Source organism: Furipterus horrens, unplaced genomic scaffold, assembly GCF_987537825.1.
Source record: "Furipterus horrens unplaced genomic scaffold, mFurHor1.1.pri manual_scaffold_7, whole genome shotgun sequence".
NCBI classification, from domain to species: Eukaryota; Metazoa; Chordata; class Mammalia; order Chiroptera; family Furipteridae; genus Furipterus; species Furipterus horrens.
In genome coordinates, this window is record NW_028327177.1 from 70010407 (window position 1) to 70034670 (window position 24264).

Genomic DNA, 24264 nt, shown 5'->3' on the forward strand with positions numbered 1-24264 from the left:
ATTTAAAGAACACATCTTGAAGACACTATTTGACTCTTTAATTCTTGCAGAAAACAGGAAGCTGTTACAATCCTTTTGAAGGATGATCTAAACAGCAGAGACAGATAGATGGATGATTGATAGACAGATACATGATAGATAGATAGATATAAACAATAGGTAGATATAGATAGAGAGTTTATAGATAGATAATATGAAAAGAGATAGCTAGATATAAACATAAATGCTAAAACAATAGATTTGCTTAAAACATAAAAAAAGTTGGCCAATATGAATAAGACAATAAACAACCGCACCTCCAAGGGACACAATTTTTCTTTCTATGGAAAGGAATCATTCACGTTATTACAAGTATTCTACTACTTCTAAAGTTTTAAAATAGCTTTAGATCTACAGTATACAACCTGAAAGTGTGTGTTAGACAATGTCTAATTTTCCACTGAAGACATTCAAAAATCTTTTTGTACATTTCTAAGTCTTTTGCAATTTTTTTCTGATAATACCATGTTAATGCATTAATGTATTAGAACACTAATGCATTTTCTATAAAAATATTACTTCTATAAATTTATTAGCAAGTTTTTTTCCTTGGTATCCTACTAAACATTCTAATTGTTCTTCAACATTGCCTTAGAATGACACGATCTCTAATGCAGGACAGTGTCTGCCAAATTTGTTCGTAAGTTTCATAGAGGGTGTTTGTTAACATTCACATTTCCAGATGTTTCCATGGAAATTCTCATTCAGTATGTATGGAAAGTAACCTGGAAATAAATATTTTTTGAATAAGCATCATACATGATTTTTATGATCAGGCAAGTTGGGAAGTGTTCAATTAAAGCAAGGCTGAAAATAATACAACTAAATATTGTTTATGAGCACCCTAAACTAATTAAACAATGCTTAATTAAACTTTTATTTAACTGGGAGGTTTATCAAGTCTTTTTATTTTTAGAATAAAAATAAAATAAAATAAAAATAACTTCATGGTACTTATTGTCTCCCATATCGTCTGAGCATTTTCTGGAGTATTAATATTAATTGCATCTGATGCATCTCCCTTTTAACTTTCTTAAGTGCCTATGCTATCTCTGTACCTCTGTCAAGTTATATTGTATAGTGTGATAGCATCCTTTGAGCCACCAAAATTTTAGCAAAGTGATCAACAAACAGTAAACTGAGGCCAGTCACCAGGAAGAGCCAAGACAGCTGATCCACCAAAGCCTGAAATATCAGTAAATGTGGGGGAGAGCAAGATAAGATCACAAGCCTCAGTGATATCTGAATCTGAAGAGCAAATACATGTAATATTTTGCATGAGTGCACAAATGGGCAAGACCAGAGAGCTAAGAAACAAATGTGGGAGATTCAGATGCATTTCCAGCACTCTATTCTTCCAAGAAAGAGTCTTTTCTCATAACAAGGGCTAAATCTCAGCCAGCACACACCAGTCCATTGAAATATTTTTATACTACCTGGTAAATGGTTATGATCCTAAGTCTCCCCCCCCCCCTTCCTCCCAGCCAACCCAGCATTCAACAACTGAAGTGATAATATCTGACACAGCAGAGGAGCCGCCAAACTCTTCTCCAGCCCCACAGCCCACAACTAATCTAACTGCTTTAAATCCTCATCCTACTGGTGGTTAAGTATGGTAGTTAATACTCATGCCCACACGATACCTCCACTGACCTTTCATGGTGCTTTTAACTGTCTTGTTATTCCAGCATTTGGATGTATGTCTTATTAACCTGAAAATGGTATCCATGTCCTTACATTTGCATTGTGACTATAAAATGAGATACAGCAGTCAGTAGGGGTTGCAGTTTATTCTGCCAATTCTTTTGTTACTTCTTTTCTACTAATTCCTATGCAGCTTCCTTCTAAATATTTCTAAAAAGAGCCAGAAAATTTTCATTCGACATTTATTTATCTCTAAGGGACTGTAGTAAAGGTTATTATATATAAACATAGAACTAAACGAAATAGCACAATTGAAAGAAGAAAACTATTTTATCACACACTAGCGCCATTTTGCTCCCACCTCATGGGCCTATTACTAACTCATAATTCCAGTTTCTTCTGGAAATTCTGTTTCTTATTCAAATGGTTTGCTTTTCTCAATAAAACAACTCAGGTAAGTTCATTTCACACCAGGACAACTGTGGGATATAAAATTAGGAAGCTGCTTACACCAGATATCCAGGGGGAAACCTGGGAAATCCTTTCACAAACCTTGTTCTCAGTGTCCTCCATAAAAATGGGTATATGGACAAGACCAGAGCATTTCCAACTTTGTAACATGATAAAACTCTCTTCAAAGAAAATACTTCATGAAAGATGAAGAGATAAGCAGTGATTCTCCTGCTAGGGGGATGGGAGGCAGAATACTGCCAGCTTGAACCTTCATCAGCCTTCCAATCAGCTCAGAGACACCCTCAAGGAACTACATGTGCATAAGATTCCACAAAATACAGTGTGAAGTCCACAAAATATATGATCACTGAGATCTAAAAGTCTAAAAACTCTAAAAATTGTATGAAATTATACAATGTGTTCCTACTGCTTGGGTTGTTCACTTAGACCAAGGGAAGGCTCCAGTGATAAAGGCCACACTACTGCAAACTCATAGTAGAAAAGAATATTGTTATCCATAATATAAGAGATATGACAAAAAGTAGGCAAAGTCATGCCATTCTAACTAATTCTGAATCCCTTCACATCCTATAATTCCAACCAAATATCAATTGAAGATAAAGTGATATTAGGAAAAAATAATTATAATAAAGGTCACATTGACCATGAACATTTAGCTGTGGATATATGTATATATTCATACATTTATGTATATTCATGAATGTATGTATATTCATACATTTATACAAACTTATACATGTTTTGTATATTTATATATTCATACATATTCTTCTTCCAAACTTTCCTTTGATTGTTTCATTTTGGGAGCTTCTTTGTCCCTCACTAGATATAAGTTAGACCCCCAAAGCCACTATTCTTATATCCTGATTTCCTTGGTGAAAATTTTTAATCCAATGATTTGAACAACTAGAGAAAACTTGGAAACTTCATAAAATCTAATCCATACTTCAAGGGTGACAACAGTTATCTGTTAAAAATGTAAATGCAATCACAAGATTATTGTGCTTAAAATACTTCTTAGATACCTACCTGCCCTAGATTCAATATGAAATCCAAGACCTTTCATGATAGGACCCTGGGAAGCTACCAGTCTTGTGTCGCACTCTCTCCTTACCCACTTTTGCTCTTGAAGTGGCAGCATGGCCTGTCTCCATTACATGTCCTTTCCCATCCTTCAGCCTTGAAAGGACATGTTTTCAACCAGCTGCTTTGTCTTCATCCTGCAGACCCAGAGTGGACCTAACTTCCTTAGAAGCCTTCTTTCATATAGTCCGTGTTAGGTATACTGATCTACATTCCAATAGCATCTTATGTCTTTTCACAAACTTTGTATATTTGGAACTGTTCCAATTTATCATCGGTAATTATTGTTTTGTTTCAGAATTCTTGTTGCTAGTAAATTGCATTTGGACAGGTCCACATCTGCATTGCATATCCCTATGGCCCTGACACCTCTCACAGTTCCTGGCACTTGGCAGATATTCAATAATTATTTACTGACAATAAAGAACACTTAGAAAATTTACAAGTTTCTGAATTTCTTCCTGAATGACTAGTAGTGGTTTTAAGCTCACTTTCTTATAACCATATATATATATATATATGTATATATATATATATTCTTTTGTTATGAAAGATATTATAACTTGAACTAAATCATGTGTTCAGAATATAGATGCTTTCATAGAGCCATCTACTGCCCATTTTGTCTAGTGACACTAAAGATGAAATGAGGCCCCCCAAAAACATAATGTGCTCAACAGTGAGGAAGGCATAATCTTTGTGTGGCAGCAGCAATTAAATGCATCAGCTGGCCACTTGAATGATTTTTTTCCCCTCTGCCCTTCACCATATAAATGCTGTATTAGTCATTCTAGAATTCTGGTAACTAAAAATGTGATGAGAGTTTGCTGGTCGATGTGATATGTGGTGCTACCTTTTGAAACCCCATTAAAGTAACATGAAATAAATCAAATACACATAAACAGATAGCGATAAAAAGATGAGATAAGAAACAACAGCAGATAAGGTATATAACCAAATTTTGGAACTTAGAAAGAACAGTAAATGCCAATTGACATTGGCATTAGAGAAAGCGGAAAGCTAAGGGAGACCGTGGGGAACCAGTAAGATGACCCTCAGAACATCTCAAAATTTGAAGACATTAGTAAAGTTACAGCCCTTTGCAAGAAGCTCCTGTGGGACACATGCTATGGCAGAGTATAAACCAAGAAAAAAATGAAAACATGATATCCAGGACACAATATCCAAAGAGGGGAAAAGGCCACTGGAATCCAGCTGTGAGGGGAGGGTAGAATTCAGCTTAGACTGTTTTCCAAGAAAGTGAGCAGAAGCATACAAGATAACTTGAGGTTTAGCATTAGATGTCTTGGGACTGTCAGATCATGGACACCTGGACTTTGGATTTTGGTAATCAACCTGGTCCTGGACTTAGCATTTTCCAAAAGATATGTTGATGGACTGAAACTTTCCCAGAGGAAATGCTAATGGACTTAGCCCAATATGTTAACTAAGCTGGTGTGGGAGGGGGAGAGCAATGAGATGTAAATGACCTACTGAATATGTCAATAAGCAAACTCCCCCTTGCCGAAAGGTGTATTTAAAAAGTGCCTGCAGATGGGTTGGGGGCAATTCCTACGGGCCCACAAGGAGGACCAGGAGCTACCCTCACCCCCTCCGCCGCCGTTTCCCTTGCACCTACTGGCCATTGAGTCAGTCCGGGGAATTGCCTTTCCCCTTAACCCCCTTCCCCCTTCCTTTGTTCCCTCAGCAGTCTCTGGGCGACTTCTCAAAGCAGGTCTACCCTGACAGGGACTAGTACTAGAATGCCAATGAATTTGATTTAAAAAATAGTTACAAGCAAGCTCAGAATCAAAAAGCGAGTAAAGAGTTCCTACCTCCACCTCTTGTTGGATCTGGAGACACATGGCAAAGCATCTGGCTATAAGGAACAGAGAATCATGGCTACACATTTTGAACAGGTAAGCAGAACTTCTCCAGCCAGGGGAAGGGGAGGCACAGCACTGCCAGCTAAACAATAAACTAATGATAGTTAAGCCTGTAAATATTTTCAATATTAAATGAGGAAGTTGAGCCTTTATTTGTTAAGTAATGACGGGCCACAACATATTTTAGTTCAGTAGTGACAGCTTCAGAGTTGAGCTATAACTTGGACTCAGAGAGCAATCTAGTGAGTAGGTTCTTTGACCTTCTTCAGGTATCGTGTTCCTTCGGAATGCCACATATTGTCAGAGCTCCCCTGACCTAGCAGGACTCTGCTCAGTCATCAGTAACTTGCTTTTAGGGCACTACCCTACTACCCACAGCACTTGCAGTCAGCTTCACTGCTCCTGTACTCTTCCTAGTATTACCACACCTTGAATGCCAGGTTCTTGAGTCTTAATGTCATAAAAATGAGCACTGAACTCAGTACAAAATTTTGCAGATAGAGTTAATTGAAAGCTTGTAAGCTCGTGCACAAGGGAGTGGACCAGAAGAGAGGTCAGCTTTCCCAGAGATTTTGCAGATGGCTTATATAGGGGTCTTGGGATGGGTGTAGGGCTTGGGAATAAGGATGAGGTAAATTGTCCCATGATGGTCATCAGGCTAAAGCTGATCCTGAAGTAGTCACAAAGTGTTTTCCATGACCACTTAAAGGGCCAGTAAAATAATGCTTGCACAAACATTTTAGTTACCATTGGACAAAACAACTATTTTGCAGAACTGATATTAAGAAAGGATGTCATTGTACATTCTTTCCATTGAGGATGGTTTGGTAAATTTCAGCAATGGAATTTTACTGAAAGCAAGGAGTCATGCATGGTCAGGCCTGTAAGATGAAGTTCCTTCAATCGGGATAGAATCCAGTGTTACCCCTACATTGTCTCATTAGTGCTCACCCCGTCGTGGGGTGACTGTTTTCCCCGCTGAATTGTGAAAACTCCCAGGATAAAAATGGACTCCTTGACTCCTTCCTCAGAGGACAGGCCGAGCATTGGAATCCATCCCAACATTAACCAACCGTGGCCGATGGGGAACAACTTGTGAGTGTGTTAAGACTTTATTTTAGGTCTGCAAAGACAAACTGCTGTGAAACTGTCTTCAGAAGTCAGTGCCTGCAACGCGAAAAAATGACACAGAAAAGCTACATAAAGGACCCACTCGTTTCCCACACCCCGCAACAGACGCTGTTCACTTTTCCGCAGGAGCCGGGCGCGCCACCATTGCCGCCACTAAAGGAAGGCGAGCCCGCGGTACGGAGGCCACGACTTCCGGCTTCGCGGCGCGGGCTGGGAGCAAGAGTGCAGCCGTCGGTTGGAGGGCGCTCTGGCCGCGCCCCGCGGGCCGGACCTGCACTGACGCGGTGGTTCGTTCCGGGAGGTCACCCCCAGCGCCGGGCACCGGTTGACACCCTGTTCCGTGCCCATGGAGGCACCGGTGGAGGCGGAAGTCGAGAGTGAGGACGGCGACAGCAGCTACGGAGACCTCTGCTGCATGGACAAAGGCTTGCGGAGGTAAAGGGCTCTCGGGGGGGGTGGGGGGCGTCTTCCCTGCGACCCACTCCGAAGCTGCCCGCGGAGGGGGAGCGCACGCTCCCTCCCTGCCCCGACGCCCTTTTCTAGGGCAGACTCTCGGCGTCCTCCGTGCTTTGCCGGGCCGCCTATCTCCCTGGGCCCCGCTGGGCCCTGCGCCGCCCGCGCCCCTTTTACTCTGAGGCCACCGGCAGCTGTGGAACCGCTTCATTAGCTGTGCCTCGGGGCTCTCCCCGTTTCCGGTTTGTGATTTGCAGAGCCCCGCGATGCATATGTTCTCATAGCTTTTTGCAAGTACTCAGCTTAACCCTATTGAAGGCCCCGATTCCCTTTTTCCTGGATCCCAGCCTTGTACATGGCGTACCGGGCCTGGCCATTTCTGTGTTACTCACTGGCCCCTGCGCCCTTCTTTAGCCAGATCTCTTACCACTTCCCCACCGACATTAGTTCGCTAGGCTGAACAGCAGCAGGTCCAGCCTCTGCTCCTCTGTGCTTTCGCACAGAGCCTTTACTGCTCATAGTTAAAGCATCTTGTTCTGATTCCTGGTTCAAAATTTGCCAGAAGACCCCAGAAAATGTTTTTTTCAAAGGAATATTTATATTTAATAGTAGCTGTCATTTGCTGAATGCTAGCTGTGTGCCCATGTTACATATATTATCATCAGTCCTCACAACAGTTCTGCAAGGTTGTAATTTTACAAGTGACAAATCTGAGACTCAGGATATAAATAGCTTTTCCAACCTCATATACCTGGTGGGCAGTTGAGTTCAGTTCACATGGATTTCCATCTAATTTCACTGTGTGCTTTTTCTACTGTGCCACGTGATCTGCACAATACTAATTTCCAGAAGCAGAGATGTTTCAGAAAATAAATGGCTGTCATTAAGAGCATAGGGTCTGGACTAAATAATAGTCCAGTAAATGACAGAAGCTAGATAATTGAGAAATATTTAAGTCATACCTATAGAGATTGCTAGTTTGAGCTGTAGAAATGTGGCAGCTTTTTCTGCAGGGGTACACAACGTGAAGCAGATGCATGTCATTGTGTGTCCTGGTTCCCGACTGTTCTTCTATCCAGCTCCCCTGAACTATGTACACTAGTTTGTATTCCTGGAACTACTGTCTTCAAAGAGGATCCAGTTTAAATGGCAATAACTGAGAGAATGAAGAGATGTGTTCCGTTTAGGGGTGGTGCATTTCAAATGTCAAGGAGGGAAGACAGGCACTTTTTCACTAGAAATAACAATAGCCAGTGGTTTCTTTTGAAATCAGCTACACTCTGGGTTAAATAGCCATTGTGAACAGTGAAGTAAGATTATAAACTCCAGAGCCAGATGTGGATTTATACTAACTCAGGTAATAACTACAAAAACTTGGACAAGTTATTTAATTTCTGTAAACTTCAGTTTGCTTATGACACCTGCTGGTTAGAATTTTGAGAGTTGAATAAGATGAGGAAACTGAGGCTTCGGGAGGTTAACTCATTTACTTGAGTAACAACAGAAAAAATGATAGAGTGCGGATTTGAGCTGGGCTCTTAGGATCCAGGACCTTTACACTGATGTCTTTGCTGAGTGCTGATGACTTTGCACAGAGAAAGTAGAAATGCTCAGGGTCACTTGCTTCTCCTTAGTAGGTTTCTTATTTATATAAATGGTCCAAAATGCTGGTTAGCGACACAAGTCACTACCTTATAAGACCTTTCAAGGCTAGTACAAGTAGGAAGGATTTCATTATAGAATCAGTAGAGATCCACATGTTGTTGGATTAATTTTAATTTTTTTGGTCATGAGTTCAAAATCCATTTTTTACTTGTTTTTGATAATACATATTTTCTTTTATAGCATATCAGAGTTATCCTTAGATTCAACCCTCCATGCCATCAATCTGCATTGCAACAACATCTCGAAGATCAAAGCCATTGATCATGTTTGGAATTTACAACATTTAGACCTGTCATCTAATCAAATAAGTCAAATCGAAGGGCTAAGCACACTAACAAAACTACGCACTTTAAATTTGTCCTGCAATTTGATCACAAGAATAGAAGGTTTGTAAGTGATTTTCATGTGATATTTTGAATAAGGAAGATAATTTAAGTCCATTTTTTTCCTTCCCAAAAGAATGGATGTATATTAAACTTTTGAAAACTGACTAAAATTTATTATATAAAATATTTTTCTTCTAGAAAAGTTATTAATTTTTAAAACGTATTTTGTAAAATAGCAATAAAATGGATTTCAGTTATTTAACTTGAGACTGTATTTTTGCTTCAAAACAGTACAAAGTAGTATTGTAGTATTATGTAGCTCTAACTAATTATTTGAATCCTGTAAAAAGCTTTATTTTATTTTATTTTAGGGCTTGAAGCACTAAGTAATCTGACTAGACTGAATTTATCCTATAACCACATAAATGATCTTAGTGGTAAGTAGAGGTGCTTAATTTTTCTGTAATGCTGAATATTTGCCATATGTGGTGATTTAGACTGAGCTCAGCATGTCAGAAAACTGAATAATCCAATTTTTGACCAAAAATTTCATTTAGAGAATGTGTCGGTGCCACAGCTACAGCTGAATGAAAAATTGGAATAAAAACTAGAGTGATCCATAACAGAAAAAACTTGGATAGGAAGGACCTTATTTGGGAGAAATAATATTTTAATCTTAGATAATTAATGAATGTATTGTTCTATCGAGAGGGAGAGTTCCAATAGAACTTCTTCTAGTGTTGAAAATATTCTACACCTCTGCTGTCTGGGATGGCTAGATGTAGCTGTTGAGCACTTGAAATGTGCCTAGTGCACTTAGGAGCTGAATTTGTCATTTTATTTTATTTTAATAAAATCTTCATTTAACCCTTTGAGTGCCAGCATCTCTCCCAGCGACTTTTTTCCATGGCTATAAAATTAAATAATAATGGAATAATTTGTATTTTATGTTTTGTTCTCTTTTTTTTCGTACCTCAGGTTATATATTGATATAACTTTTTCTCATGTTGATCCAAATTTCGAAACACACATGACATTCAAAGGGTTAAAATTACAAAGCCCCCTGTGGTCATCCTACCATATTGGACAGTATGTGTGTATAGCATCCCCAAGGCTATGGCAAATTGAAGATCAAATACATGTTTTTCCTTTTTGACTTTAGCATGTCTAAGAAGATGAAAAATTGTTACCTACTTTTTGAATGATTAAAGTTCATACACTGATAAAATGAAAAGTTTTCATAATTGTTTTTTAAATTACCAGTTAGAACTGGCAGTTTATCTAATTATCTTCTAAACTTTATCAATATTTAAAACAGCCTTATTGATTCGTTTGTTTTCTCCCCTACTAGAAAAATACTACCCTACATTAGGTGTTTAGTATGCAAAAAAAAAAAAAAAAAAATCTAATCCCTACCCTTAAGCCTAAGGAACAGCAGTATTTTAATTTTTTAAACTTGTTTCCCCAAAGATGTGAAATTATTAGGATTGAGTATTGGCTGTAGGTCTGTCACTGCTGTGCATTGTTGAGTAAAGCTATTACATTTTGGATGCAATTTCCTTATCTGAAAAGTGTGAATCTTGAATAAGTTAGTTCATTTATTTACTCAACAAATATTTATCAAAAATCACCATATTGAATAGATAAAGTTCTTGCCTCAGGGCTTACAGTGTAGTGAGGAAGAAAAACAAGTAAGATCATGTCAGCCTCCCAAAATAGACAAAAGATTTGGGCAGATGATTCCCTGTGAGGATTTCCAAATAGCAAGTAAGCACATGAAAAACAAATGTTTAGCACCCTTAGTAACTAAGGAAACTCATGTTAAAATCATAGTGAGACTCACTTCACACCTACTGAATAGGTAACTTTTAAAAGTATAGTACATGGTACGAGTGTGGTTCTGGAGGAGCTAGAACGTATATACGTTGCTGGTAGAATTCAAAATGGTACAAGTACTTAGGAAAACCATTTTAAGATTTCTTATAATGTTAAATGTACACTATATCATGTAATTCTAGTCTAGACATTTATAGAAGAGAAATGAAAATATGTCTAATCAAAGACCTATACATGAATGTTTATATGAATGTATAGCTTTTCATATCACCATGTTTCTATGATTATTTATAATTTCCAAAACCTGGTAAACAGATAAATGGTGTTGCAGCCCCACAATGGAGACTATTATACTTTACACTAAAAGCTATTGATACATTTGGCACGTAGATAAATCTAGAAAGAATTATGCTCCATGAAAGCCAGACACAAAAGGCTACACTGTATGAATCCATTTATATGACATTCTGACAAAGGCGAAGTTGTAAAGGCAGGAATCAGATCATTAGTTGCCAGGGCTTGAAGATGGGGAGAGAAAATTGCTGAATAGGGACACACTGATTGGGGTGGTGGAAATTCTCTGTCTCAATCTTAGCAATGGTTAAGCAACTGTATGATCTAAAAAGGATGAATTTTAGTGACTTAGTGACAAGGAATATGAAGAAAACTTAGTAGCCATCCCTGGACGTTCTAATAGATAATTCTTAGAATGATATTTATTTGTTCAGAAGCACCTCAATAAATACAATTTATGTGCTAGAGCATGCAAACACTAAGGCTTGCTTGAGCTTGCCATAATAGAGGATCTGAAGGAAGTGTGGCTGGAGCACAACAAGTGAGGGGTTTGTGTGCAAGAAGAAAGATGAAGAAGGCAAAGGGTGAAGTTTGCATATTGTCATAGGTACAACAGGAAGCCATTGGAGGGCTTTAATCAAGTGATATAGTGCATGTATTTAAAGGGTTACTTTGGCTGCTGAGTGAGGAAGAGTGCATTTTAGGAAGAGAGGAGAAGTCAGATGCCCAGGTGGAACTGCTCCAGTGTTCAGGAGAGAAATGATGAAGACTTGGATGAGGATGGAGACAGTGGAGATGGGTAAATGTGTTTTGCAGATAGACTTCATAGGACTTGCTAATGGATAAGATTAGGGAATGGAGGGAAAAGAAGGTGAAGATCATTAGTGAAAATGAGTTTCCTCTGTAATCACAGCTGGATGATGGGACTGCTTTCTAATGTGGGATGATTGGGAAGCAAAATGTAGAAATGAGGGTTTGAGAAGCCTGCTAGATTGTGTGTGTGTTGAGGTGTTGAGGCTGCACATGACATGGTGGAAGGTCTTAGAGACTATGTGGATGGAGGAGGGGTACTCTTAAGGAGGACCCTGGCTGGTTTGGCTCAGTGGATTGAGCGTCGGCCTGCGAGCTAAGTGTCGCTGGTTCGATCTTCCAGTCAGGGCACATCAGAGAAGGAAAACTCTGATTCCAAAAAACCTCCGCTGCCTTGCAGCATACCTCTTCAGGGGAAAGGCTAAGGGAGTAAACCCCGACAGAAAATCCGGAGCCGGAGTCCCTAAGGCGGTTTGACGTTGTAGTCAACACCGGCAACTCCTGCGGCGCACCTGAAGCCAAGCTGTATTGACTCCGTCTTTCCCTTGGACCCTTCAGCTGCGAAGAGAGGGGGGGTCTGCTGCATGGGCAACAGCAGACCCTCCATATCACCCTGCCCAGGCTCTGTAGCTTCAGCTTCACTGGAGAGGACACTCCAGCGTCATCGCAAGATGTCGATTCAACATGGGAGGAGACAGATACCGTGTCACTCCCGAGTCGGACTGCACAGCCATTCTCGGCGGTGCAGATAGACTCTTAAGAAGCTACACCATCGTCTCTCGAGACGGACGGCTGCCGAAAACTCTTAAGGAGACAACCAGCGACATGGAACAGGAACTTTTCAGTGTGGGCTGCATTTCAGAATGGCCCTTCCAGAAGAAGGGAGGCTGGGACACTGATCCACTGACAGCCTCCCTTCCCCAGGACTGAGAGGAGCCCTGCAGGCATTGATATCCTCCACACATTCATGCCGCACTGTTGCTTAGCAAGCTCCGCTTGGAAGCCAGTTCTGAGGCAGGAAAGAACTAGCCAGTTGCAGTCCTATGGTCATATCAGCATTATTTACAATAGCCAAGATTTAGAAGAAACCCAAGTGCTCATCAGTAGAGGAGTGGATAAAAATGTGGTGGTACATTTACACAATGGAATACTATGCCGTGAAAAGGAAAGAAATCTTAACCTTTGTGATAGCATGGGTGGACCTGGAGAGTTTTATGCTAAGTGAAAGAAGCCAGTCAGAGGAAGACCAGTACTATATGATTTCACTCATCTGTGGAATCCAATGAACAAAATGAACTAACAAGCAAAATAGAGAAACAGCCAGTGCTCCAGGGGATATGCAGGCAGGGTGCATGGCCCTGGGACACCATAGCTGAGCCAAGTCAGGGTGCCCAGGGATGGGGTTGCTAGCATTACCACACTCTAGGTAAGCTGGGGATACAGATATTACCAGGGAACTAAATCAAAGGGCTGCTGTTTGTATTTTTTGCTCAAACCAAAAATTGAAGTATACTCAGTGTCTGCTTATGAAAAAGGAGCCTGGAGCCGTTGTTCTTACTGTTCTGTAAGTACCTGCATGACCTGGGGAGGCCCATTTGTTTTGTTTGAAGAGAACCAGACTATAGGAACCTCTGTTCTTCAAAACAACAGTTGACTCAACTGAACCTCCTCATGAGATGCATGCTGCTCCTTTGTCTCTCGAAATAAACCCACATACAGATGTTTAGTGAGCTCTTGGGGCTGTTGCTGCTGTGGCATCAGCAGGGTTTTCTTGGCTTGCAGGTCTGATGCCTCTTCATGGAATCAAACATAAACTTAGATATATTGACCTGCACAGTAACTGCATAGACAGCATCCATCACTTACTTCACTGTGTGGTGGGCTTGCACTTCCTGACGAATCTTGTTCTGGAGAAGAATGGTGAGGATAATCCTGTCTGCTGTTTACCAGGTGGGAACAACTTAACAGTGTTCAAATTTTTGTAACAGTGTACAAAGCAACTGGTGTTTTTAACCTGCTTTTATTTGTCTTACGCTTTGCAATTTTTTATTTTGTATTTGGAAAAGCATAATTGCAAATTATTTCATTTAGACAAACTAAATTGCTGTTAAAAGAAAAACACAGGGTTAACAGACTAGTAATTCTATTTATACAGTTATATTTGATAAGTGAGTGCCTCAAAATTAAATTATGTCACTACAATATATTCCTACAGTATAAAACTGCAGCTGTAGGTAATATATCTGAGAGCCGATGAATCTAGTTGATTCTAGAAGTAATTAACCTTTTTTAATGCCTGAGTTTTTGTTTCATTTTTTTTCATTTTGAATGATTTGTTTCCAAGGGTACAGAGAAGTTATGCTCCAGACCTTGCCACAGCTTCGAATCCTGGATTGCAAGAACATATTTGGGGAACCGGTAAATCTATCACAAATAAATTCGTCAAGTCTACAGTGCTTTGAAGGTCTTCTGGATAATTTAGTTTCGTCTGATTCTCCCATAAATATAAGTGAAGATGAGGTATAGTATTAGATTTTTTTCCAAATACAAAGATAACTTCAACTTTTAATTAATATGTGTAAATGTTAAGGATTTGGGTTGTATCTGTCCTAGATCATAGACAGCATGCCGGTGGTGACAGCTCCCATCAATGAGATGGCTCCCCTGGATCAGTTTTCAAGTACACCGACTGATACTGATTTGCCGTGCTTCATGTCTGTGTGTCCATCTTCTAAGCCAGAGAAGGTTAATCATGAAGGCGATTTTCAGAATGAGATGAAACTTCAGAAATTAGATGACCAGTTTTTACAACTTCTCAATGAAGTAACTTCTTAATTTTTTTCTAAGCAATGTGTTTGTTGAATAAATATTAGTTCAGAAAAATTTTAAATAAAGAAATGGGTACAAGTGGACCATTTAGAAACAGTGTCTTTACTGCATTCGTGTATATGTATATTTCTGTCTTTTCCAGAAACAGAATTGTTATAGTACTAGTGGTAGGAAACGGTGATACCTTTTCCCCCTCTTTTTCCTTGTTATCCTCCTTCAAACAATCATTATGTAACTTCTGTTATACTTCATCTTTTTTCCACTGACCTACTTATTAATTCAAACGGAAGGAAACAACTCTTTGGATTCATGTCTGTTAACATGGGGAATTGTGAGTCACTTTTGACTTTTCAAATCTCTTCAGTTGTTTGATGGTCAAAATCACTTCTAGGACTCACAGCTAAATTCAAGTTAACTTATATACTTCCTGCTTCAACTTATATTTCCAGTAGATCTTCCCCAAATCTCTACTTCCCTGAGATATTCATTCTCTTTTACCCTTTATACTGATTTTTAGAATGTTTGAATGTGTGGGTAAACTACAATTCCTAGAACTTACTGCTGTTTGGGTCTGCAGCCCTCACTCTGACAGTCTTGTTCTGACGTGCAGGCAGGTGGTCTCTTAAGCAGCACACCTCCCGGCATGCAGCGGACTATTACTTTATCCCCCTACCTGGATGTAGGGCAGAAAGGTTGTGGATATGCCCAGGGTGAGTAGACCATTAGTCAAATGTCAGTTTTACCTCAAAATTAGTAATTTTAATTTTTTTTTTTTTCCTAAAAATGGGATGGGGATGGAAGCAGAGGACGTTTATGGGATATTTATGCATCAGTGAGTTTTCAATCATCCTGAACTATTGTAGCTATGACACTAACAATGATAAATAAACAAGGTCTGCCTTAGGTGAGTGAGTGAGTGAGTGACTAAGGATACAGGTATTCTTCGTGCCAGAGAGCCCAGAGATTTATTTCATATGGGGCCACAGAGGGAGATAGTGGGACATGGTGCTGACCTAACTTTCTTTGATATCATTGATGATATATTACTAAGCTTTTCAGCTCCTCCATTTCCTCAGGTTTCTTCTCCATCTTGTCTCATGGCTGACTCTTCGACCAGTTTCAGAACTTAGATTTTAGCTTAATTTAAATTTAAAGGGAACTTTGCAGCTTCTCTTACACTCATATCATTCTCACTACAACTCAGTCAAGTAGGTAGGAATTAATATGTCACTGCTCTTGTTACATGGAAAAGAAACCCAGGAGTTAAGAGTTCTTTGTTAATAAAACAGAATTGAGCTTCAATCCCATATCTCCTGATATCCTACCTGATGATCTTGAAATCAATACATGGATTGTCTATACCTAGTTTGTTTTTATTGCTATGTAGTGGTTTATTGTATGAATACACCAGAGTTTATTTTTCATTAACCTCTTGAGGTTTCAATGGGTTATTTCCAGGTTTATGACCATTACTGTACAAGTCTTTTTATGAACTTATGTCTTCATTTTCCTCCAGTAAATAGCTAGAAGTTGGATTTCTGGATTATAGGCAGGTGTGTTTACAGTTACATAGGAAACTGCCAGAGCTTACCCAGAGTAGTCAACACATTTTAGTCCCACCAAGAGTGCCCAAGGGACTGTCCAGTTTCCCATATCCTCACCAATGTGGGTGTCAGCACTGATCTTATTTTAGCCATTCTGCTGGGTGTGTTCTGGTACTCTTTGTGATTTTAATTTGAATATCAATAATGATTTTCATTGTTGAGCACTTTTCATGGACTTACTGAATATTCATAAATCTTGTGTGAAGTGTCTGTTCAAATGTTTTGCCCATATTTTTATTGAGTTGTTAGTCTATTACTGGGTTGAAAGAATTCATTATATATTCTGCATTCTAATGTCAAATATTTGTGAATATTTTCTCTCAAATGGTGGATTACATATTCATTTATTTTATTGAAGTCCAATTTATCTTTTTTGTTTTTTTATGGTTATTGCTTTCTGTGAACTTTTAAACTATTGGGTATCCCCAAGTCACAAAGATATTCCCCTGTGTTGTTCTCTAAAAAGCTATGGTTTTACTTATGCACTGAGGTCTGTGTCTGAGGAGGCAGGGTTGAATCCATTCCCCTCTGTGTGGATATTCAGTTTTCCCAACACCACTTGTTGGAAAGGCTCTTCTTTCCTGGGTTGTTCTGATGCCTTTCTTGAAAAAAGTCACATGATGTTGCAAACTATAGACTCTATCTCTGGTCCCTTTTTTCTGTTTCTTTGATACATTTTTTGATCCTATGCCAAAACCATACTTTCTTGGTTTCTGTTTCTTCATAGTAATTTTTGAAGTCTGGTACTCTGAGTCTTCCCATTTTTTCTTTTTCTTCCAAAATTACTTTGGGTATTCTAGATTTTTGCATTTCTTTAAGCTTTAGAATCAGCTTGTCTGTTTCTTGAAAATTGATAACCTAATATTGAGTCTTAGATATGTGATATCTATTGTTTAGAACCGTTTCATTGTTTTCAGCAGTGTTTTTAACATATGAGTTTTACACATGTTTTATTAAATTTGTTTCTAAGAATTTTGTTTTATGTCATGATTGTAACTGAACATTTTTGTAGTTTTGTATCTCAGTTGATTGCTGCTTGTATGCAAAACTGTAGTTGATTCTTGTATACATAACTTGTATCCTCTGACCTTGCTAAATTTATTAGTTGTGGTTCTTGTTTTGTATATTCCTGATGATTTTCTACATGAACATTCATCTTCCTTCTTTCCTGATCTTTATGCTGTTCCATTTTACTTCAATGCAACAGCTAGGATTTCTACTGCAGTGTGAAGAGAAATGGTGAGGTGGGCACGTTTCCTGTTTCCAGAGCATGCTCTATGTGACCATTCTGTATGCTGTCAGTTGCATGTTGTACATAGATGTTCTTTATCAAATGAATTTTACTTTTGTTCCCAATGTGCTGAATTTACTCCTGGGCCATAAGCTTTTGTTTCTTCGGTTTCTTCTGGGATATCTTTTTCTTCTGTGCAACCTCCTCTTCTGGTTTAGGATCGATCTGCTCCTTTTCAGTGAGGATCATCTCAACGTGGCAGGGGGAGCTTATGTATAGGTTAATCCACCCATGAGCTCTATAAGTTCCACGCCTCATCTTGGGAACTTTGTTCCCCTGGATGTGCTCAATGACCAGAGAATGTACATCTAAACCCTTAAGTTCAGCATTACTCTCTGCATTTTTAAGCACGTGTGGCAAAATATCAGCACTCTTTTTGGGCCACCTGTTGTGTGAAGTTTGTGGAAAGAGACGCAGAGATAATTCCAGCAGGCAGGGTGTGCGGCCAACAACGAACGGGGTGGGGGTCTGTGGCTCACTCAGGCCATCAGCGATTGCTAACAGCCCGACCATTCTTTTTATTGGGTTACAGAAAAATTTTTTTAAAAATAAATAGAAACTAAGAAGCCTTACATGGTAACAAACATTCTTCCCACTAAAAGGGATAAACATTAACCTATAGAGCTACAGAACTAAAAGGCTTATGTGATCCCACTAAGAGGGATAAACATTAACCTACAGAGCTACAGAGCAAAGCGGTAAATCAGAAAGGTCCAAGGGTCTGTTCCACATCTGATATAGTCGCTAGGGGAGAGGAGACACTAATTTTCAAGCTTCTTTGTTCTTAGAGACTTGTAAACCAGCCCCCAAGAATTGTGTGCGGGTAAGGATCCAAGGGTCTGCGCCACATCTGATGTTATCACTATGGGAAAGGAGGCTTAGGTCTTCAGCCCGCTTTGTTCCCTGGATTCCATGACTCAGCCACCAGGAGCCGCGTGCAGCCGCTGGCGCCGGCAAGACTTGTTTGCAAGTTCTTGCAGGCTGAGATCACAGGACACCTGGGCGGCAGAGGGCTTGTGACTTTCGCCTACACCACCGACCCTGTGTCTAGCCCCACTGTTTGGCCTGGGCACACCTACCAACTCCCCCGTTGTATTGACGGAAGTGGACACACTACTTCTTTAAAGTGACGTCTTTCAGATACTTGGTGGCCTTTCCAATGTGCATACCCTTGATGGCCTGGGCAGGTTCACCCTTGTTCTTAAAGTGAACATGAAGATTCGAACCTCTTGATTTGCATGACTCTGGAGGGTTTTCTGGGTCAAGCAAATAGCAAACCATTTTCAGAGAGGTCACTTCTGGTACCTTTCTGGAAGAGCCCAATGTGCTGAATTTTCTAATGGCGTTGAATTTTTTTTCTTCAAATGTTTTTGTATCGAATGATCATATGGTTTTCTTCTTTGTTCACATAGTAGGATGAATCATGTTAATTTTCTGATGTTAAACATTGCTTTCTTGGGATAAGTATGATATAGTATTATCTTTTTTATATATGCCTACATTCAATTTGCTGGTATGTTACAAGGGTTCTTACGTCTTTGCTCATGAGGGATACTGGTTTATGCTTTTATTGTAGGGTCTTTGGTTTTAATGGTAGGGGTTAATGTTGGCTATATAAATGGGTTGAGAACTTCTTTTCTGTTTTCTAAGAGTTTTTGTAAGACTGGATTATTTATTCCCTAAGTATTTTAGAGTTCACCAGCAAAATCATCTGGGCCTGGGAGGTTCTTAATAATTAATTCAATTTCTTTAATAATTCTAAGGCAACTCTTTTTGTTTTTTCTTAGTCTAAATTTAGCTGGGTGGTTTATTGATTTCTACAGAGATCAGCTTTGTTAATTTTATCTACTTTTTCATGTTGTCGATTTCTGTGTTTTATTATTTCTTTTCCTCTACTTTTAATTTTCTCTTCATTTTCTAATTTCTTAATGTAAGTGCTTAGGTTGTTGAGTTTGGATATGTCTTCTAATTTAATTATTCAAAGTAATGAATATCCTTTTTATTTTTAAAAGATTTTATTTATTGTTAGAGGGGAAGGGAGAGAGAAAGAAAGAGAAACATCAATGTGCAAGAGACACATTTATTGGTTACTTTTCTCATGCCACCAACTGGGGACCTGGCCTACAACCCAGGCATGTGCCGTGACTGGGATTCAAAACAGCGACCTTTTGGTTCACAGGCTGGTACTCAATCCACTACGCCATACCAGCCAGGGCTGAATATTCTTTTAAAGCACTGCTTTAGCCACATTCAACAGAATTTTTCTTTTCATTATTATTTAGCTAGGAATATTGTCTAATTTCTCCTGTGGTTTTTTCTTTATCCAAAAATTATGTAGAAGTGTCTCATTTACTTCTATTTTTCTCAGATATTTTGGGTAATTTCTATCTTTTGATTTACTCAGACCTCTTCCATTGTCCAGCACCACCTGTCTTGATGGATGTTATTTGTGCACTTGAACAGGATGTGTGTCCTGCACTTGTGACATCAGGATAGGATGCTCGATAATATTTTCAGGTGTTTCATGTCTTTACTGACTTGGTTTTCAGTTCTATTGGTAGCATGCGAGATGTTAAAATGTCCAACTATGATTGTGGATTTGTCTTGTCTATTTTTCCCTTTAATTTTCTTAACATTTATTCCTGGTTTTCAGCAGTTAGGTTACATTGTGCTTAAGGATGGTTTTCTTCATAGTTATCCTACTTAAGGTTTGTTTCTCTGAGCATTTAAAATCTTTTAAATTATGTTCTTACCCATTTGGGAAAATGTGGACATGATTTCTTCAAATATTTTTCTGTCCTGTTCTCTTTCTCTACCTCTCTGTATTCAGATCCCACTTGAACTTTTGGTATTTAATCATAGCCCCCTGAGACTCCAAACATCTATCTTACCAACTTTTCTTCTGTGTTCTTCATATTGAATAATTTCCACTGAACTGTGTTCAAGTTCACTTATTCTTATTTTTGTCACCTTATTCTTCTGGGAAGCCCAACCATTGCCCTTTTCATTGTGAAATTTCCTGTTTTTAAAAATAATTTCAATTTCTTTGCTGAATTTTCTTCTTTATTCTTGACAAGCATATTTTTTTTATATTATTGAGCACAGCTTTGATCACTGTTTTAAAGTCATTGTCTGCTTATTTGGGTATTTGGGTTCTCCCAGGTTAAGTCTCCATTGATTGCTTTTTCTCTTGGGAGTAGGTCATACTTGCATGGCTCTTCCTATAGTGAGTGTTGTTGGCTTTTATTCCTGAAATTGTGAATGTTATGTTATGGAGACTTATACTATTAGGAGTCTTGAAAGTTCGATATTTTTGTAGTTGACTATTAACTTGCTTTGACTTAAACTATCGCTTTGTCTCTTGGGCTGCTGACTTTTGTCCTTTACCAGGCTTTTTGCCATCTCTGTGCTTTCTTCTGACCATTCAGACCCTAAACCCTAGTTTTTCTACCTAAGTTTAAGGCTCCCTATATAGTACACATTGTGATATGTTCTCAGGCTAAAAACCACAAAGACAGAAATACCCCGTTCTTGTTATTTCAAAGTGTCAACTCCCCTCTAGGATAAGACTGTTTTTGTTCACTGTTTTGTTCAGATAGTTTTTGTTTGTTGTATTGTTTATATTTTTCCCAGATTTTAAAATTCTTACCTTGATTGAGTCAACCTCATTAGAGCTTATTTGTTCATACCAGGAGCTGTATCCCTGTATTTAATTCCAAACATACTTTATACACCCTTGATCTCGTAAAAGGTCATCATATTTTAGGAGATTTCAAATTTTAGTCTTTTATACGAAATCAAACTTTTAACAAACTTTTTTTGTTTTTTAATTCTAGACTTCTAGTTCTTTAATAGATAATGTTCCGGAGAAAGATCTGAGACCAAAAAGAGACATAGATATAACTTCTGAAAGTGACTATGGAAACAGAAAGGAATGTAATAGAAAAATTCCTCGAAGATCAAAAATCCCATATTATTCCAAAACAATTCAGACTATTAAGCACCACAATAAAAACAACAATTCATTTATAAGGTACGTGTTTCAATTTTAGAAATTGAAATAAGGCGCACAAAAGTTAATACTGCTGGCTTCTTCCTTAGTTATCTAGTGGTTGATATTTTTTTACTCTTCTAATGTTCAGTGGTACGACTTTTCAGCCTTGCCAGATCAGATATGGTCAGTACATTCTTACAAATTTATACAGAAAGATCCCTTTATCTGTGATAGATTGCCCTTATTTCTGTTGTAAAAAACATAAACACTGCACATTTCTCTGGGTTATTGTCTGCATTTTATTCTTTGCAGTTATAATCATAAAATGAAACAGTCTTTTTTAAAAGAATTGTACGTAAGATCATCTCTAGCAAACTGTAACAGCTTGGAGGAAGCTGAAGAGCAGAAGATGGAACTAATTAAAGTTGACAACAGCAGCTCTGAAGACAACACCTACCGGGTAAGATTCAAGAGATTCAGTAAAAAATGAATATGAATAATTTTTTTTTTTTAAGATTTTATGTATTTATTTTAGAGAGAGAGGAAGGTAGGGAGAAATAAAGGTAGAGAAACATCGTTTGGTTGCTTTTCACAAGAGCACCAAAAGGGGATCAGGCCCGCAACCCAGCCATGTACCCTGACCGGAAATCAAACTGGCAACCCTTGGTTTTGTGGGACGACGCTCAACCCACTGAACCATGCTGGCCAGGGCAAATGTGAATAATCTTAGTTTTCAATACAGTCAGCCTCAGAAAATAATGCATGCTTTTGTGAGCACAAAAGATTGTGTGTATTTTTATTGGAGTAGTGGAAAGCAGTTGTTTTGTTTTTCTCCCTGGTTTCTAGATTTTGTGTGACATTACTACTTTTGTAATTTTTAAAGGAATGGAAATCACATGTTTATTTAAGATCAGATTTCAGTGAAATCATGTGTTAAATAGTTGTGGAGGAAGAAACATTTAAATTTTCAAATTTTATTTCTTAAACAGTGGTTCCTAATTTTGGGACCTCAGACCCTTTTAAATCTCTAAGGAAATCTGTTGGTCTTCTCAGAGAAGTCTACTTGTATGCACACTTGCAAAATATATGTAAAGTTGGGATTTTCAGAGACTCTCCCGAAACCCAGTTTTGGACCCATGGATTCCAGATTAAGAGGCACTTATGAATTAAAAAATTTGTCAGTGTTTGCCTTAATCATTCTCAAGTGTTAAGAATTTTTAGTACACATTGATTTATTTATAATTTTATTAACTCGCCCTTACTGTACTTGTGAAGTACTGGTTTTGATTGAAATGCACACTTTTCTTCCAATACCATAATTACTTTTAAATCTGTTTCACATCTTTCACACTATTGATTTCCTACCCTTATGCTCAAGTATAGAGGTTTTAATATTGAGAAAAATAACAGTAATTGCCACGATGATGGTAATGGCAACGAACATTTCTTGAGTGTCAGCTGGTACCAGGCACTGTTTTGTATGCTTCACTTACCTTAATTTGTTTAATTCTCCCTTAGCCCTCTGAATGAGACAGTGTTATTCCCAGATTGTAAATGAGAAAATTGGGCTAATTAGAGGTTAGGTAACTTTTCCAACTTCACATAACACTACTATTTTTTTATTTTTTTTCAGATACTTGTTGAACAGCTAGACCATGAGAGAGAGAAGAGATGGAAAGCTGAACAAGCTGAAAAGAAACTTATGGATTATATCGATGAACTACATAAACATGCAAACGAAAAGAAGGATATCCATAGCCTAGCTCTACTCACCACAGATAGGTAAGGGGAAAGTCTAAATCTGGAGCTAGCTCATCACCCTAACAACACTGAACTTGCAGCTGGAACACCTTTGTTTAAACCATCTGAAATGAGACTAAAACGGTATATGTGGTTTTAGTTCAATTTGAACTACTGTATTTTTTGCACTATAAGATGTACCTGACCATAAGACACATCAAAGTTTACAGGAGGAAAACAAGAAAAGAAATATTCTGAACCAAATGGTGTACTGAAATATTTAATAAAATATAACAGAATAATATTTTAACCATGTAAAGTGAACAGCAGTCAACAGCAGTATTAAGAACCATCATCACCGTCATTAACAAATGAGGAGAGACTTTAAGGTTGAAGTATTCTTCTAGTTTTCTGGGAATCACAAGAACTCATCATCGCTAGTGTCAGAATTTATGAAGCTCAGTTGCTCACAATCACTGCTATCACTTTCTTCACCATCTTCATACTGACCAGACACCCTGTAAAGTAGGACATTTAAGTGTCCCCAGGGTGTTTGCATGGGTCCACCGCTTCCTCTTCTAACAGCTGTCACCACTGCTGACAGGTCAGGTAATACACATTACAATCTGATGCAATATTTGCTCCATAAAATGCACAGACATTCCCCCCCACCCCCCACTTTTGGGGAGGAAAAAGTGCGGCTTATGGAGCAAAAATACAATAATTGTATCTAAAAATATAGTGTCTCATTAGCTTGTTGCATAAACAAAGAACACAAGCCACATTTATTTGGGCCCTCCAGCTGGAGGTGTCAGGCAGATTAGTAAGTCTTTCAAGTGAAAACCAGTTAAGAGTTCCTTGAAGGCACAAGCTGTACCTTATTCATGCTGCTGGCTTTTTTCTTTAAATCCTCACCCAAGGATATGTTGATTGATTTTTGGAGAGAGAGGAAAGGAGAGAGAGAAACATCAATTGGCTGCCTCCCTTATGCGCCCTGTCTGGATATTGAACCCGCAACCCAGGTATGTGCCCTGACCGGGGATCGAACCTACAGCCTTTTGGTGTATGGGACGACGCTCCAATCAACTGAGCCACTTGGCCAGGGCTCATGCCACTGACTTTTAAGTCCACCCCTAGCATAGTACCTGAAACAAGTGTTTAGTAA

The 24264-nt window shown here is 38.6% G+C and overlaps 1 protein-coding gene across 2 annotated transcripts in view; it reads left to right on the forward strand.

Annotated features, from left to right (window-relative positions):
* Window positions 1–6426: 6426 nt before the first annotated feature.
* LRRCC1 (leucine rich repeat and coiled-coil centrosomal protein 1) overlaps window positions 6427–24264 on the forward strand; it is a 34342-nt gene continuing 16504 nt past the window's right edge. Inside the window, exons 1-9 of one of the 2 annotated variants that reach the window (XM_090283778.1) lie at window positions 6428–6692; window positions 8556–8761; window positions 9073–9138; window positions 13424–13591; window positions 13986–14161; window positions 14255–14464; window positions 21202–21398; window positions 21672–21819; window positions 22993–23141. In XM_090283778.1, coding sequence (XP_090139904.1) covers window positions 6604–6692; window positions 8556–8761; window positions 9073–9138; window positions 13424–13591; window positions 13986–14161; window positions 14255–14464; window positions 21202–21398; window positions 21672–21819; window positions 22993–23141 — 1409 coding nt within the window. In that variant the 5' untranslated portion in view covers window positions 6428–6603. Of the gene's footprint in view, window positions 6693–8555; window positions 8762–9072; window positions 9139–13423; window positions 13592–13985; window positions 14162–14254; window positions 14465–21201; window positions 21399–21671; window positions 21820–22992; window positions 23142–24264 lie in introns of both variants that reach the window. The other variant, XM_090283779.1, reaches the window with a different exon arrangement.